Raw genomic sequence first — 15,862 nt, 5'->3', positions numbered from 1 at the left:
TTCTTGTGTCACTCCACAGGCATCAACAGGAAGGTTGTGTACTCCCTGGAGGACTCAGCTGGTGGGGTCTTCTCCATTGACAGCTCTTCTGGGGTCATCATCCTGGAACAGCCTCTGGACCGAGAGCAGCAGTCATCATACAACATCAGTGTGCGGGCCACCGACCAGAGTCCAGGACAATCCCTCTCCTCTCTCGCCTCTGTCGCCATCACTGTCCTGGACATCAATGATAACCCCCCTGTGTTTGAGAGGAGGGACTACCTAGTGACAGTGCCTGAGGACACTTCCCTTGGTACCCAAGTCCTCTCTGTTTTTGCCACCAGCAAAGATATTGGCACAAATGCTGAGATAACATATCTCATCCGGTCTGGGAACGATCAAGGGAAATTTAGGATCAACCCAAAGACAGGTGGGTAAATGACAATTCCAATAATACTTCCTATTTCTTCTCTCATCCCATCACCCTTCTTGGTGGGATCTACGTGTTCCTCCTGCCTTCCTTGCAGGGCCTGCATGTAGACCTCAGTGCCCTGCTCCTAACAACGGCCCTTCTAAATTCCAAGCTTCAAACAGTGGGATTACTTGACAAATTCTTGACTCATGAATTGAGCACAGAACATCTAGTTAGGAGGCTTGGGCCAGCATGCATTCCCTAAGTAGCAGCTGTGGTGTTTACATTCAAGCACAAGAGTCTATTTGTGTCTCCTTTGGGTTTGTTTTCTGATTGGATCCCATGTGCCTATGGTAAGGAGGGTCACAGGAGGTGAGCTGCCTCTGTACCCCATCATGGGATCCATGACTTACATTGGCTGTGACCCCTGCACATCAAGTGGGTGCTTTGCTGTTGTCAATCCAAAACGTGTTTATATGGATGGGTTCCCACTCACCTTGGTTCAGAGTACCTTTGTATGCTCCCTTCTGAAGGAACTATCCTCTCATAGTCAAGACTATTCCCATTTTCCAGGCAGGATGTAAGTTTCTCACACCTCTGACCTTTGCCCTTTTCCTCAATCACACTAAAAGTGTGTAGCTGTTATGGAAGATGGCAGAGGAGGCCTGCTTCTCCTTAGTCAGTACACAGGAAAAAGGGAGTATCATGATCACCAACATTCAATTAACGTTGCCAGTATTCTACAGTCCTATTAAATATAACTCACATAATCCAAATGAGAAAAACAGAACTTTTGAGTAGTTAACAGTTTCCTCAGCCTTTACTATTCCTAAGTGTCTTGTCCAATATTTGAACCTTTTTCTTTCTGACTCAGGAGTGCCCGCTCTAACCGTCACAACTTAACTACTGTGCACAAACATACAAATGTACACTTGAGTCAAAGAAAGTGGAAGTATTGATTGAAAGGCTGCACTAGCAGGTCCTCCCAGCAGAAAGTGTTTACTAAAGCCATTACCAAACTGTATGAAGATTCCACTCATCAAGATCTGCATTAGCTTTGTCCTGTCCAATTCCAACAATTGTATATGAATACCATGGAGGGGTGGCTAAGGATAGTTTAAATTTGGTAACTAAATTGACAAAGTTAAGCTCCAGGGGTAGTAAATGCTCAGAAAATTCAATTATGAATCAAAATGGGCTCTTGATTGAGATAAATTTCTGTTTCCATCATAATTTGAAGGAGCCTATTGACAGTCTTGGGACTAGAGTCCTCTGGCTGGCTATGCCCAAGAAAATGACCCTCTCAATTGTCCTAATGACTGTTTTCCAGGTGAGAGAAAGACAAACACCTGGGAACTGCCCTATGGGCACAATGACTAGCTACCAACTTGAGAACACTGCACAGGGTCATTACCAGACAGGGCTGGGACAGAGGGGGTGACCATTCTCAGAGTCCATCTTAGAGGTTGCCCTCAACTAGACGCCTTCTTTTGTTCTGCTCACTTGATTGCTTGTGGTGGCATCACAAGGGCTATGTGGGTGTGGACACCTGGGCCATATGGGTGTGGACACCTGGACACATGGGTATGGACACCTGGGACACATGGCTGTGATACCACAGGGCTGTTTGCTTTCCAGGTGCTCCTTTTACCTCATGCCACCCCGCCTTGAGATTCCCCAAATCCTCAGCCTCTGTGCATGATAGTTCTAGACAGGAACATTATAAATTGGCACAGCAACTGTGTTGTTATTCAGTCCAGTGTTGGCTGTGAGTAGTTACCTAATGACAGGGTCAGTGCCCTCAGGTCACAATCACACATTACTTGTTCTTCCTCCTGGGTCCACTCAAAGACTTGAGAGACACTCCTCAGGGTGCTTGTCCCTGGCCAGCTCTCCAGCTTCACACACAGAGACTTCCACGCTGCCTGAGAGAAATACTGGAGTTATCACAGAAACCTGTGAACACTGACCATTTCTTCAGCAGTGTGTCCAATAGGAGGCTATGCTTACTGACAGTGCTCATCAGACTCCCATGATGCTTTCAGGGACTCAACAAACTCCCACATATGTAATCTTGGCTAGAGATGATATAAATATAGCACTTTGCCTACAGAACAACTGAACCCCACTTTCCCCTAATCAAATATAAAGTTCTCTATTTTCCTTCAAAGGAGGTATTTCTGTCTTGGAAGCTCTGGACTATGAAACATGCAAAAGATTTTACCTGGTGGTAGAAGCTAAGGATGGGGGCACCCCAGCCCTAAGCGCTGCAGCCACCATCAGCATCGACCTCACAGATGTGAATGATAATCCTCCTCAATTCAGTCAAGATGTCTACAGTGCTGTCATCAGTGAGGATGCCTTGGAGGGGGACTCTGTCATTCTGGTAGGTGCCAGCAGCATCCGAATTTGGGACAAAGCAACCTCACGGAGAAGAAAGGAGCAAGGTCTGTCTTGGATTTCGTTCACACTCCCCCTTCCAGGGTTTTGTGTACCCTCCTTCAAAGACGTCTGTCACACATGGTCTTTCAATGGCTCCTTCCTGGTTGTTGTATTAGAAAGGGTCTCACAGATTCATTTATATCAATGTATGAATTACTAGTAATTGCTTTCCTTCCAGAAGTATATGCTTTTAAAGAAAACACAAGGCACTCGGGAGGCAGAGCCAGGCAGATCTCTGTGAGTTCGAGGCCAGCCTGGGCTACCAAGTGAGTTCCAGGAAAGGAACAAAGCTACACAGAGAAACCCTGTCTCGAAAAACAAAAACAAAAACAAAAAAAAAAAAAAAAAAAGAAAGAAAGAAAGAAAGAAAGAAAGAAAGAAAGAAAGAAAGAAAGAAAAAGAAAAGAAAACACAAGGTATCATAGATGAACTTTTGAAAGATCATGCCTACTGGTCTAAGGCAACTAATCCAAGACTAGAGACTAACTGACCCATGACTAAAGTGGAGATCCATGGGTATGTTCTCACTGGGGAGTGAGGGAACACATGAAAACTGAAAACACTGAAAGGGTGAGTGTGAACAAAGCCCATGATTCAAGAGGGAGCACAGCCCATTGTGGTGGGAAGGCGAGGCAACAGGAGCGCAAGCCTGGTCCCATGTGCTCACAGTCAGGAAGCAGAGCGCAATGCTCCACTAGGTTTCTGTAGTCTTCCTTTCCACTCAGTCTAGGGCCTCTACTCATAGTGATGATGTCATCCATCACCTGTGCCATCCATAGAGGCACTAAAAGAGCCCCCAGAGCTGTGTCTCCAAGTGACCCCCAACCCAGCCACACTGACAATGAAGAACCATCACAAGTGGCTGAGACCACTATTTGCAGAACTGTAAAGAGGTCATGAAATCAACCCTGCCAGTTAGCTCTGCAGTCTGTCATCATTATCTCAAACTCTTATGAGAATCAGGCCTAATTGATGTCAGACTCTAAAAAGGTACAAATTAATAAGGAAATATAAGTGTCCCATGCTAATGTTGCCCTTTTTGGCCCCACCAATCATCTCCTCCACTGAGAGCTTATCGTGGGCAGGGGTCCTAGAACACTGTCATCAGCCAGAGACCCTAAGCATCAACCTGTTGTCTTTCTCTTGTGTGATACCTTGTTTGTCTTCGCTTCATTTCTTTTCTATGAAGCTGATAGCAGAAGATGCAGATAGCAAGCCCAATGGACAGATTCGCTTTTCCATCGTGGGTGGAGACAGGGACAATGAATTTGCTGTGGATCCCATCTTGGGACTTGTGAAGGTCAAGAAGAAACTGGACCGGGAACGGGTGAGTGGGTTTGGGTCATCCCTCACCATCCACACCTACACGATCCCTAGACTCATGGGCACAAGCTCCATGTGAGTAGCAAGGAAGTGTAGGTAGATATTTGGGTTGGATTTCTGAAAGAATTTTCTACTGATAATAGCTTTTGGCAGATGTTGGGGATCTTAGAAAAAAAGAAAAATGTGTACCTTTCTGCATAGTTTGAACTTTAGTCCTTCATAAGTCAGAGAAAGAAGAACCCTTCAACCAGGATGCTGTGCCCTGGTTTTCATTAGTAACTTCGGTCCTACTTGTGAGTTGATCAGGAAAGATCACCTGAAGGCACCCAAGAAAAAGAATGATCCAGAAAATCCCTTTGTCCAAGATTGAGCTAACTCTAAATACTAAATTCTTGACTGAAACTTGTTTTCAAGGAAAATTAAATATAGAAATAAACTGCATAGCAATAACCTTAAAAGACAAATCTAATCTAGGTGATAAAGCCCTCTAGCCCAGAAATACCAAAATCAGCCGCTAGAAATATCAGGCTGAAGTTTGGGTTGGCACAACTATCTGGAGTGTGATATTGTATCCTAGTGGGCAGAGTTTGGGCCATTCTAAACACCCTGAAATGTGTAGGCCAGCCCCCAAAAGAGAATGAGCCAGCCCCAAATGTTAATGGTGCCAAAGTACACAATATGAGTAAAGGTGACACAGCCAGAGACTTCAGGTTATCTGAGCATGTGCAGAAGGGAGGAGGCTCTGCAGTTCTCGATTGCTATCTCTATGCCTTGGCAGGTGTCAGGATACTCCCTGCTCATCCAAGCAGTAGATAGCGGCATTCCTGCAATGTCCTCAACTACAACTGTCAACATAGATATTTCTGATGTGAATGACAACAGCCCCATGTTTACACCTGCCAACTACACTGCTGTGATCCAGGTAAGTAAATCTTGCCTGCCAGGTACTACCTGTGTGGCTCGGCCTCCTCCCTCTGCTCTGGCTTGTTGAGTTGGGGCTTCTATACAAAATAGCTTAGAATAGGAGACTCTAGCAGCTGAAGTTTACCAATGACAGTTTCAGAGGCTGAGAAGATCAAGATCAAGGCTTTCCCAGATCTTGTGTCCAGCAGGAGCTCCCATTCTATTCATAGTGGTGGCTGCTAGCTGTGTTCACACTTGGCAGAAAAGACAAACATGCTCCTCCAGGCTTTTCTAGGAGGACATTAGTGCTCAAAAGACCTGTGTCTTAGAACTATTGCATTGGGAACTAGTAACCACCTGTGGGTTATTAGTATCCGTATCAACGTGTGTCTTCCTAGGGAAGGTATGAAAACAACCTCAATTTTCCACCTCAGTTGTTGAGAAGAGTTATTGAGTACTGTTTCTTCTAAGTATTAGATGTCCCATGTACACAGCCTGTCCCCGTCACCATGTGTCATGGACTGACACACGTTCTCCCACACCCAGCACACACATACCTTACAGATGAAAGAGCCAAGGATCTGTGAGCTTAAATAGTCCTCTCAAGATCATGGAGCTGGAAAGTGGTCAGGATTTGAACTTGAATCTACCATGTAAACACACAATCTGAATAATCTTTGTACAGTGGCAGGCTATCTTTAAGAAACCTGTGGTCTTCTGAATGGGAGAGAGATCAATAAGGACTAGCCCAACTTCAGGATAGAGCAGCTACTCCTTAAATTCACCTTCCAATTTGTTTAGTACTTTAAATTCACCTGCCTTAAAGTTATGTTGCAGGATGGAGTGACTTCCAGCTGGCATTCTGATTGCAGGGAAAATGGCAGCCTTCTCTGTTAGCTTATTATTCAGCAGTTAGCTTGTGAGCAAAGTGCCCAAGTTTCCTTAGTGGAGGCTGAAGGCCAGGTTAGGAAGATGTGCGGACCCAGTCTGTGAATGGGGAAGACTTAGAGAGACAGCTAATGATGCTTGTGCCTTATGGGTCCACAGGGATTCTGGAGAAGAAGATCTTACTTTACTCCTTGGGTGTCTCAAGCTCTCCCAGGAGCTTTGTGGAGAAGTCAAATGAGAGTGGTCAGGTCTCTGGAGAGCCCTTTGGGATAAGATGGAAGACCTTGAGTGTAGCCATCTATAACTAGCCTCCTTCACCCCAGTGACACTGAGCTGTCTGGTAATCACGCTGAGATGTTCATGAAGCAAATGCTAGCACTGTCTGCTCATCCCTGGCCCCTTGTCAGTGCGATCATATTCCTTCCTGGAGAGACTTTGATTTCCTCTCATGTGCTGCTGCCAGCGGCACACGTGTGATTGCTCTCTGCTTTTATCCCCGTACCTCCTCCCCTCTTCCTCTTAGATCTCTGTGGCTATGGCCTGCCGGAGCACTCTCTGCCACACCCCACCCTGCACCCTCCTCAAACAAAATACACTTTGCCTTCTCAACATTCCGTTTACGGCATGCATCCATCAGCTGGACAGACTATTTCAGATGTGGAAGTCGACAAGGAGAGCACATGGCCAGGGCCCCCTCCCACTGCAGGCTGGGCTTGTCTGTAATTTCACACCCTTCCTTCTTACACAGTGACCCCAAGGACACACATTCTCTCACTCTTTCAGATTCTTCTGCGGAGGAAATGGCCTTCAGAGAATGAGCAAACAAATCAATAAATCTTCTGTTTTGTGTGCTGCTGAGTATGTTGTCTGTGTAAAGCAGTAAATCTTCTCTGGGATGACATGGTCCCACGGTGGGCTCCAAAGAGAGGCAGTGCCTGGAGCCTGATGACCAAGCAGGCAGAGATGTGGCAGAGTAGAAACCTCTGATGTTCTTTCCTAGCCCTCTTTCAAGACTGCCTCCCTTTTAACGCGCAGAATAATAGATTTATTCCAGCACCTGGCTATCTTTTTCTTTCTTTTTTTTCATTTCTCTTTTTATTTTTTTTCATTTTAAATTTTTGTTGTTTAAATTTCAACACAAAGTCTCACTATGTAGTCCTGGCTTATCTAGAACTCATTCTATATTCTAGGCTGGACTCAAACTCACAACAATCTTCCCGCCTCTGGCACCCAACTGCTAGAAATACAGGTGTGAGCCACCATGCTTAGTAACACATAGTTATAAACTAATTCAGCATATGAACCTTGGGCTCAGCCATTATCATGTATTACGCTCCTCATCTCTTGGAACTCAAACATAATCCTTAAACTGGTGTCATCAGTAGACTAACTAATAAAGCTGACATCAGCCTAGAGAGTGATAAGGCCAAAGTCTAACACAGTGAGTCAAGGAGACCAATATTGACCTTAGCTACAAAGAACTTCATCTGGGCTTTCAAAGTGAAGAAGATAAACTTTGATCCCAGAAGAAGTTATGACATTTCATGTTCCTGTTTCGAGATCATGTTTCCAAAATGGTTGCTAAAGTTGAAGACTCTGTCCCTCCTCATTCTCAAGTTGATAAATGTGCATTTACTTTCTTTCCCCTATAGGAACATGCAACAACCATGTTGGGAGATGGGTTGTAAAAGTCCATTGGTTTTCTATATTGACTAAAAAGTTTCTTACGTGTTGTCTTCCGACAATGTCTGATACGACACTGTGTTATAATAGTCACTGTGTTATAATAGTCATAGGCCTCCAAAAAAATTGCCACACAACATAATCACGAACAACCCACATTTCCATCCCAGCAAGGGGATGCTTTCTGGCCCTGGGTAAATTTCCAAGGTCATCCAAAACCTGGATAGAGTGTCACTCACAAAGCCTGTAGTTCGGTTCTGAGAGTGACAGCCAGGTGGGACCTGACTGTATCTTTGGAACCTAAGAACCTGTTCAGTCAAAACTCTGTGTTGTCATCTGCAGAGATTATAGTCTCTGGACACAGCAGCGAGGAGGCTGCTACAGATGGGAAAGAGGAGGCTGCAACCACAGCCTGTTTTCAAAGACACACTAAGTACCATGGGGGATTCCTTATGGCAAATGCCTGGTGTTCTAGCTCAGCACTCCCAGCCAGGAATGGTGTTTTGTTGGCTTGTTTGTTTGTTTTTAATGTGATGAGAGGTATAATTTTAACTTCCTTTTTGCAACACTCTTTTATACAGGAAAATAAGCCAGTGGGCACCAGCATCTTACAGCTTGTGGTGACAGACAGAGACTCCTTTCACAACGGGCCTCCCTTCTCCTTCTCTATTTTGTCGGGAAATGAAGATGATGAGTTTGTGCTGGACTCCCATGGGACCCTGAGGTCAGCAGTGGTCTTCCGGCACATGGAATCCCCAGAGTACCTGCTGTGCATCCAGGTACAGCTTGCTGTCTGTCCACGCTGGGTGCTGCTCTCTCATGTCTGTCCTTCTGCCTGTTGGTTGGTTTTTCTTTCTTCACTAAGTCAACATAGCTCATGACAGTGAAGGACTGTTCCTCTTCTAATCCTAAATTCATTTTTTACCAAGAAAGATAGTTTCTATGTGTGAAACTGAATAAGAAGGAAGAACATGTCACCGTTCAGCATGGATGTTTCTGGAGGATGTTTCTCATGGATAGTTAAGAGGCCTTAATCAGTACTGTAAAGAGTCTTGGGGTAATAACTGACTCCTATCCATGTTTCTGGTGTGCTCAGTAGTGTCTGCCACTCCTTGCTGAGGAGGATGTCAATCACTGTCATAGAAGACTTGGCTATGTCTGACCTCTGCTAGATATACATTCCCTAGTGAGGCAGTAGGGAACCAGGGACTTATATGACACTCGCTTTCCAATATCCAAATCACTCAAGTTCAATGGCCTGTGTGACAAAACAAAAACAAAAAAAAACAAAAAAAAAAAAACCAAACAACAACAAAAAAAAAACCAGAGTCCAAAATGGCAGGTGTGCAAGAGCCACAAAAAGGAGCCATCAGTGACCAAGCATGTGGAATTCCTGCCTGCACCTTTGCTTATACCAAGATTTGGATTCCAGTCCTAAAACTGAAGGATGTTTCAACCCACTCTTGCCCACAGCAGGCTGCCTGGCCATTTGGAAGGGTGGCTGTGGTGACAGTGATGAAGCAACAGCTTGTGCTCTTCTGTCCCTGACAAATTAGTGACCGCTGGCTCCCAGCCCATCTGTGAACTCTCCAGTGACACCCTTTGTCCAACCATTTAAATAACGTCATGTCACAGGACATAGACTCCAGGGACAAGGGCACTTTTCAGTGCCTTCTCACAGCCCTAGCACAATTCTCTGCACACCAGCCTGGACCATGGGTGTCACATCTCCCACAGTAAACCCTCATAGGACACACCCACAAGGTCCTTCTCCTTCCTCCAAAGGACCCTGTTGCTTTGCCCTCTCACCCATATTCAAACTCTCTCTGTGAGAGCCTGCTGGGTCATTCCTCTGGCTTTATTTTCTTCTGCTCCATCTCTGCACCCATCCCAGGTTAACCCTTTTACTTTATGTCATTTCTCTCCATAAGAGACAAGCAAATGAAAATCCCTAGTACAGTTTCTCTTGTTGGCATGTTTTATGGAAAAAAAAAAAAAAAAAAAAAGCTTTATCAGGACACAGCTTTACCTATTCATTTCTACTTTTATGGCTGCCCCTGGGCTGTAGAGACAGAACTGGGTGTTTAAAGGTCACATAATTCACACATTCTACACTATTAGTCATCCAGTGCTTACAGAAAGTGCTTGCCAACTAAGCCAAAGTTATCTATGGTATGGCTTGCAAACCTGAGCCTCAGCCTCAGGTTTTCATATTTTCAATGCCAGGGTCTTTAGGTCTACCCCATTTCCCTGTCCATCTCTGGAACGGGCTCACTGTCCTGCCACCTTCTGTCCAGTGATGTCATACCTTTCTGATGCTGTTCTGGCCTCTTGCATCGGGGTCGGCAACCTCTGGCAGATCTATGAAATTCAAACTCATCATTGTCCTTTGAGTGTCCACAGTTCGACTTCAAGTTTGACCTCATTGGCCAAACTTGATTCAACCTTCAGGAAGTTTCCATTTGAGCACCTCTTGATTGGCATATCCAAATAAAGAGGTAATGATGGCAATGATGAAAATAACAACAACCATATGCACAACTACATGCTAAATACTTTTGTGGGTGATGCCTGTACTAAATACTTTGTAATCACTTTCTCTTTTAATTACCACAAGAACCTCAAGGGCTATATTACTGATATATTCATGATGAAGATGCAAAGCTTGAAGCTCAGAGAAGTCAAGTCACCCACAACCACAAACAAAATGTGTAGAAAGCTGGACTGAAAGCTTGTGTGGTGCTCAGGACTCGGCTTCCCTTTGCCATCTACATTTGAGGACATATTTCCTCTTCTGTAGCTCTGTCTGGATCCCTGAGGATCTGTCTCATGAGGACCTGACTTTACTCTGAAGCATGACACCACTGACCCCTCTACCATGCATGACAGGTGCTCATTAAAGATCTGTTGTCATGGTGATTGTTTCAGCAGTTCCTCTATTAAGAGAGGAGGGGGTTTTCAAGTTTTCCATTTCCCCTTTGATGGGCCATCTTTTGTATTCTAAATCTTACCATGATGTAATTCTCATTTAAGTAATGGCATTCCTTCTACATGCCAAAAGGTGTCACCTGGTCCAGTCAAGGGAAAGAATCCAACAGAAAACAAGCATTCCTTCTCTAAGTGAGGACATCATTTATGGGATTTTTTTTCTGTTTTCTGTCCAAAATAAAAATAAGGCAAGCCTGATGTGGGCATGCTGGGTCTTGTCGCACTCCTGCCCATCATCCCTAATGTACCCCCACTGGCTTTATTGTGTTGACACATTTTATTGCCCCTAATACAGTACCCAGGGAATGACTGAGAGTGATAAACCACTCCTCTGCTTAAGTGCCCACACTCAGCATTTTTTAGAATAATGACAAGGGATGAAGGAAGAAGTGAACCTGGTAGAAGGTCCAGACAGCTGCTGTCTCAGGGTGATATTTGAATTACTATTCTTAACTCTTTCTTCTCCTCTTGGTGTCCCTAGGCAAAAGACTCGGGAAAACCGCAGCAAGTTTCTCAGACCTACATCCGCGTGCGGGTCATTGAGGAAAGCACCCACAAACCCGCAGCCATCCCTTTGGAAATCTTCATTGTCACCATGGAGGATGATTTTCCCGGTGGAGTCATTGGAAAGATCCATGCCACAGATCAGGACATGTATGATGTGCTCACATTTGCCCTGAAATCAGAGCAGAAGAGCTTGTTCAAGGTCAACAGTCATGACGGGAAAATCATTGCCCTGGGAGGGCTGGACAGTGGGAAGTACGTCCTGAACGTCTCTGTGAGTGATGGCCGTTTCCAAGTGCCCATCGATGTTGTTGTGCATGTGGAGCAGCTGGTGCATGAGATGTTGCAAAACACTGTCACCATCCGCTTTGAGAATGTGTCCCCTGAGGACTTTGTGGGGCTGCACATGCATGGGTTCCGGCGCATCCTGCGGAATGCAGTGCTCACCCAGAAGCAGGACAGCCTGCGCATTATTAGCATCCAGCCTGTGATGGGAACCAACCAGTTGGACATGCTTTTTGCTGTGGAGATGCACAGCAGTGAGTTCTACAAGCCAGCCTACCTGATCCAGAAGCTGTCCAATGCCAGGAGGCACCTAGAGAATGTCATGCATATTGCAGCCATCCTGGAGAAGAACTGCTCAGGACTGGACTGTCAGGAGCAGCACTGTGAGCAAGGCTTGTCACTGGATTCCCACGCACTTATGACCTACAGCACAGCTCGCATCAGCTTCGTGTGTCCACGTTTCTATAGGAATGTGCGCTGCACCTGTAATGGTGGGTTCTGCTAAATGAATCTCCTCCTATAATGCTTTTTGTTCTCATTGCAGTTACAAAATACCCGGCAAAGGCATTTAAAGAAGAGTCTATTTTGTGACAGTTTGAGGGTACAGTCTGTCATTGCAGGGCAGTCACGGCAGCAAGAGATTGATGCAGCTGGTCACATATGTAGCTGGAGTCATAAAGCAGAGAGTCGGAGAGTACGAGTGCTTCACTGTCTCTCTCTTAATCAGTTCAGGACCCCAGCACATGGGTGATGCTGCCCACATTCACAGTGGGTCTTCTCAGATCAATCAAACCTTTCTGGAAACACCTTTGTAGATACACCCACAGGTATTTCCATGATTCTAAATCTAGTCAAGCTAACAGTGAAGATGAATCATCACACCTCCCAACTCTGAGAATTTAGAGGTGGACTGAAATGCCACTCTTACATTCAATCACTCATTTAACTAAATAATAATTCTCACATGCCTAATATAGATGCTGAGGCTGTAAAAGAAACAAGAAATGGGAGAAGTTGGCCCCCATAGTCATGGAGTTGTAGCTTAGTTTGTGAGTGATGGCCACTTGCAAGTGCCCATTGATGTCATTGTGAATGTGCAGCAACTGGTGCAGGAAACGCTGCAACCCTCTGTTGCCACCAGCTTTGACCTTACTGTTGGAGTATAAGCCCCTGTGGCAGGCTCAGTAGGCAGCTGAGTTTATCCTGTAGGCAGAGATAAACTCAGGTAGGGATCAGAGGAGGGCTTGCCTAAGGAAAGCTTAAAGGATGAGAGGGGAAACCATCCCAAGGAGAATGAAAGTGCTTCCCTCTCTGGCAGGAAGTGGCAGCCATGACAAATGAGACCAGAGAGGGCCGTGTCCACCCTCAGCCATTAGCTAGGATGAAGAATTAGAAAGGACCCCGAGGCAGCAGGAGCCATCCACTGATTAGAAGGGAAGAAGTGATGGGGTAGGGTATGTCCTTTCCAAAGGGTGCAAAGTGGGCAGGCTAGAGGGTGCTGGTAGCACATGAGTTAGGAAGCTGTAACACAGCTAACAGCAGCACCATTTGCCTCCCTGAGAACCTGAGAACCGGCCAGCTGTCTGAGAGCGCTTTCAAGGGGAGGGATAAGCTCAGATGCTTCCTGCTTGTCACTTAACCTTGACCTTGGCTGGTCAAAGGTCATAGCTGTACAGTCACAGGCCCTCAGTAATCAGTGAGAAGAATTGTTCTCTCTGACCCTTTCCCTCTCTTTGACTTGGAAGCCATAAATACACAGCCTTCCTCTAAGAAAATCATGCTGGACTTGCTCTTTCCAGTGTGAACTTGGTCCACGGGGACTGTGGCCAGAAGAGAAACCATTTATAAAACATCCCTGTGGATAACTGGGGACAGGCAGCAACACCTCAGGCCTCTTAAGCACCATTTTGGTTGTGGTTTTGGAGAAAAAGCTCCTCAAAGGGAGGGCCTAGGGACTTTAGTCCCCTGCAGGAGCCATTTTGACAGCCTCGGAGCTTCCCAGAAGAGTGGAAACTTGCCCTTTGGTAGGAGTGACTTTGGTTTGCATTTTCATCAGGTAGATGCAGTGAGGGCCAGACCTGTAACATATGTACTTTAGCTGCAAAGTAATTCAGCACAAACATGCTAGGTGAAATGCATTTCTGGCAGATGCCACCATGAACAATTTATGAATGCCAGCTGTCCAGGCTTGTCTAGATGTCCTTTGCAGACAACCTGATTTATGCACCAAAGCTGTGCTAAAGAACCCATGTAGTGATTCACAGCAGGGGTCAGAAGGAGTTCAGGACAGGACAGGGCAAACTCTGCAGGAAAACTGCAGCAACCCATCAATCCTCATACTCTGAGAACTCAGAGAAAATAAAAATACTGGGAAGCAACAGTGCTCTAGACAGTGAAAACTCCAAATGAGAGGCACACAGCCTCCTCAGGAGCCAATGATGCTGAGGATGGCTTGTAAGCACCTGCCTACTGTAAAGTTCAGGAATAGAAAACAAGAATCCCTCCTGCAGCTAAAGGAAGCCTTCTGTGATATGTGTACACAGAGACCAAGTGTGTGGGGACTCTTCAGATATAAATATGAGTTCAAGAGATGGGGGTTAGCCAGCTTAGCAAAGTGTCTTTATGGAATGATGTAGTGGATTATATGTTTGTTTGTTTGTTTGTTTATTATTTTAATGCAGACTTGCTCTGTGGTGTATATATTATTCTGGTATTCTAAATGCAATGTTTCAAGGTGACATCCCCACCCAGGACCCCAATAGTCCCCCTTAAATCTTTCTACTCTCAGTAAACCTACAATGCTATAGATTTTGTGACTCGGCCCCTTGGGTAGGCAAGAGGAGGCCTTCTAAGTACTCACTAGGCCTCTCTCTAGTGAGACTAGGCTTGGTCAGGAAAGTCCTCAGCTCTAAGCCAGTCTTAAAATGAAGCTGAAAAGTAAAATTCTAAAACATAGTAGTAAATAGAGCTGAAACTGTGTGGCTCAGGCTCATCTTCAGCAGATAATGCAAGGATAACCTCCAACAAGAGGTCCATGTGTCTTGGCCAAGCCCACAGTAAGAACTCACACTGGTTCACCACAGAGATCAACAACTATCTCCTCAAGGCCTATGTGTCAAAGTCTGCCAGCTGATAGAATTCTTTTAAAATGTGCGTGTGTGTGTGTGTGTGTGTGTGTGTGTGTGTGTGTGTGTGTGTATGTGTATGTATATGTGTGTATGTTATGTGTATATTTATACATGAGTTCACACGTGTGTACTTGCATGTGCGTGTGTGTGTGTGTGTGTGTGTGTGTGTGTGTGTGTGTGTATGGAGGCCCCATGCCAGGCATCTTTCTCATTCTCTCTGCACTTTACATATTGAGGTAGGTCTCTTGTTGACTCTAGAGCTTGCTAATTTGGCTAATCTATCTAGTAAGCTTGTCCCTGGCGATCCCTGTCACTGCAGTCTATGCTCTGGGATCTTATGTGGGTCCTAACATCATCTGTGAATTAGTCCACTGAGGAATTCATAGTTGAGTTGTCTGTTCAAGGTGGCTATGATGGGTGAAAGGTCACTAGGGCACACCTTTGAAGAGAGTGCCTTGTTCCTTGATTCTTTTCTGTGTCTCTCGGCTTCCTGGCTGCTAGGAGGTGAGCAACTCTGCTCCACCACTCTCTTCCACCATGATGTTCTGCTTTACCTCAGGCAGTGCAGACAACTGACAGTGGATCGAAGCCTTTGAAACCGTGAGCCAAAACCAAACATTTCAGCTTGATTTCCTCAGGTATTTTGTCACAGCAACAAGAGAGAACAAAGTACCAAAGTACCACATCGCCAGCACTATAGCAATTTCTTCTCTTTTTATATAAATCGGAGTCTCAGTGGTATGTGCTCCATGAGGTTCTCAGTTATCCCTATTTCCTAGTAGAGTGGTCAGTGTGATCCCAGGGTGGTCAGTGTCTCAGACAGTTTTCAGGGAGCTTGCCACAGGAGCCAAGCCTTGTCTTCAGGCCTAGACAGTAGGAGTCGATCAACTCTTGTGCCTCTACTGCTGATGAGCAGGAAACAAACATGGAAGAATGTCACAAGTTAAAGGAGAGTAAGTTCTCCCTCAAACTCAGGGCACAAGCTATTGTCCCTCTCGCTTCTTCAAAAGTTTCCTATTAAGTGAAAATATGATAAAGGAATGTAGAAAGTTAGCAGGTGCTGACTTTTGAGGCATCTTTTCATTTATTAAAAATAAAGGATCACTAAATTCAACAGACATTCCTCTCCCTACACACACACACACACACACACACACACAATCTAACTCACACACTAGTGTGGCTGTTCTTCTGTTTATCCTGGGAGACTGACAGACTCATTAAATGGTCTTTCCCACCACTTGGTGGAATAATTAGCATGATAAATGAATGTAGTGATCATTTGGGGCTATATAGTGATGTTTATACAGAGTTGGCCTCAGTCCTC

General features: G+C 45.3%; 1 protein-coding gene across 6 annotated transcripts in view; it reads left to right on the top strand.

The window, feature by feature from the left end:
- Positions 1–15,862, top strand: part of Fat3 (FAT atypical cadherin 3) — a 584,013-nt gene that overhangs the window by 529,346 nt on the left and 38,805 nt on the right. For all 6 annotated transcript variants that reach the window (XM_036193856.1, XM_036193855.1, XM_036193852.1 and 3 more), the window contains 6 exons: positions 20–409; positions 2,563–2,777; positions 4,023–4,160; positions 4,935–5,078; positions 8,212–8,409; positions 11,100–11,898. In XM_036193856.1, the coding sequence (XP_036049749.1) occupies positions 20–409; positions 2,563–2,777; positions 4,023–4,160; positions 4,935–5,078; positions 8,212–8,409; positions 11,100–11,898 (1,884 nt within the window). The remainder of the gene's footprint in view (positions 1–19; positions 410–2,562; positions 2,778–4,022; positions 4,161–4,934; positions 5,079–8,211; positions 8,410–11,099; positions 11,899–15,862) is intronic.

The sequence above is a fragment of the Onychomys torridus genome, chromosome 7 (genome assembly GCF_903995425.1).
Source record: "Onychomys torridus chromosome 7, mOncTor1.1, whole genome shotgun sequence".
Taxonomy (NCBI): domain Eukaryota; kingdom Metazoa; phylum Chordata; class Mammalia; order Rodentia; family Cricetidae; genus Onychomys; species Onychomys torridus.
This window is presented reverse-complemented; position numbering and strand designations above follow the sequence as displayed.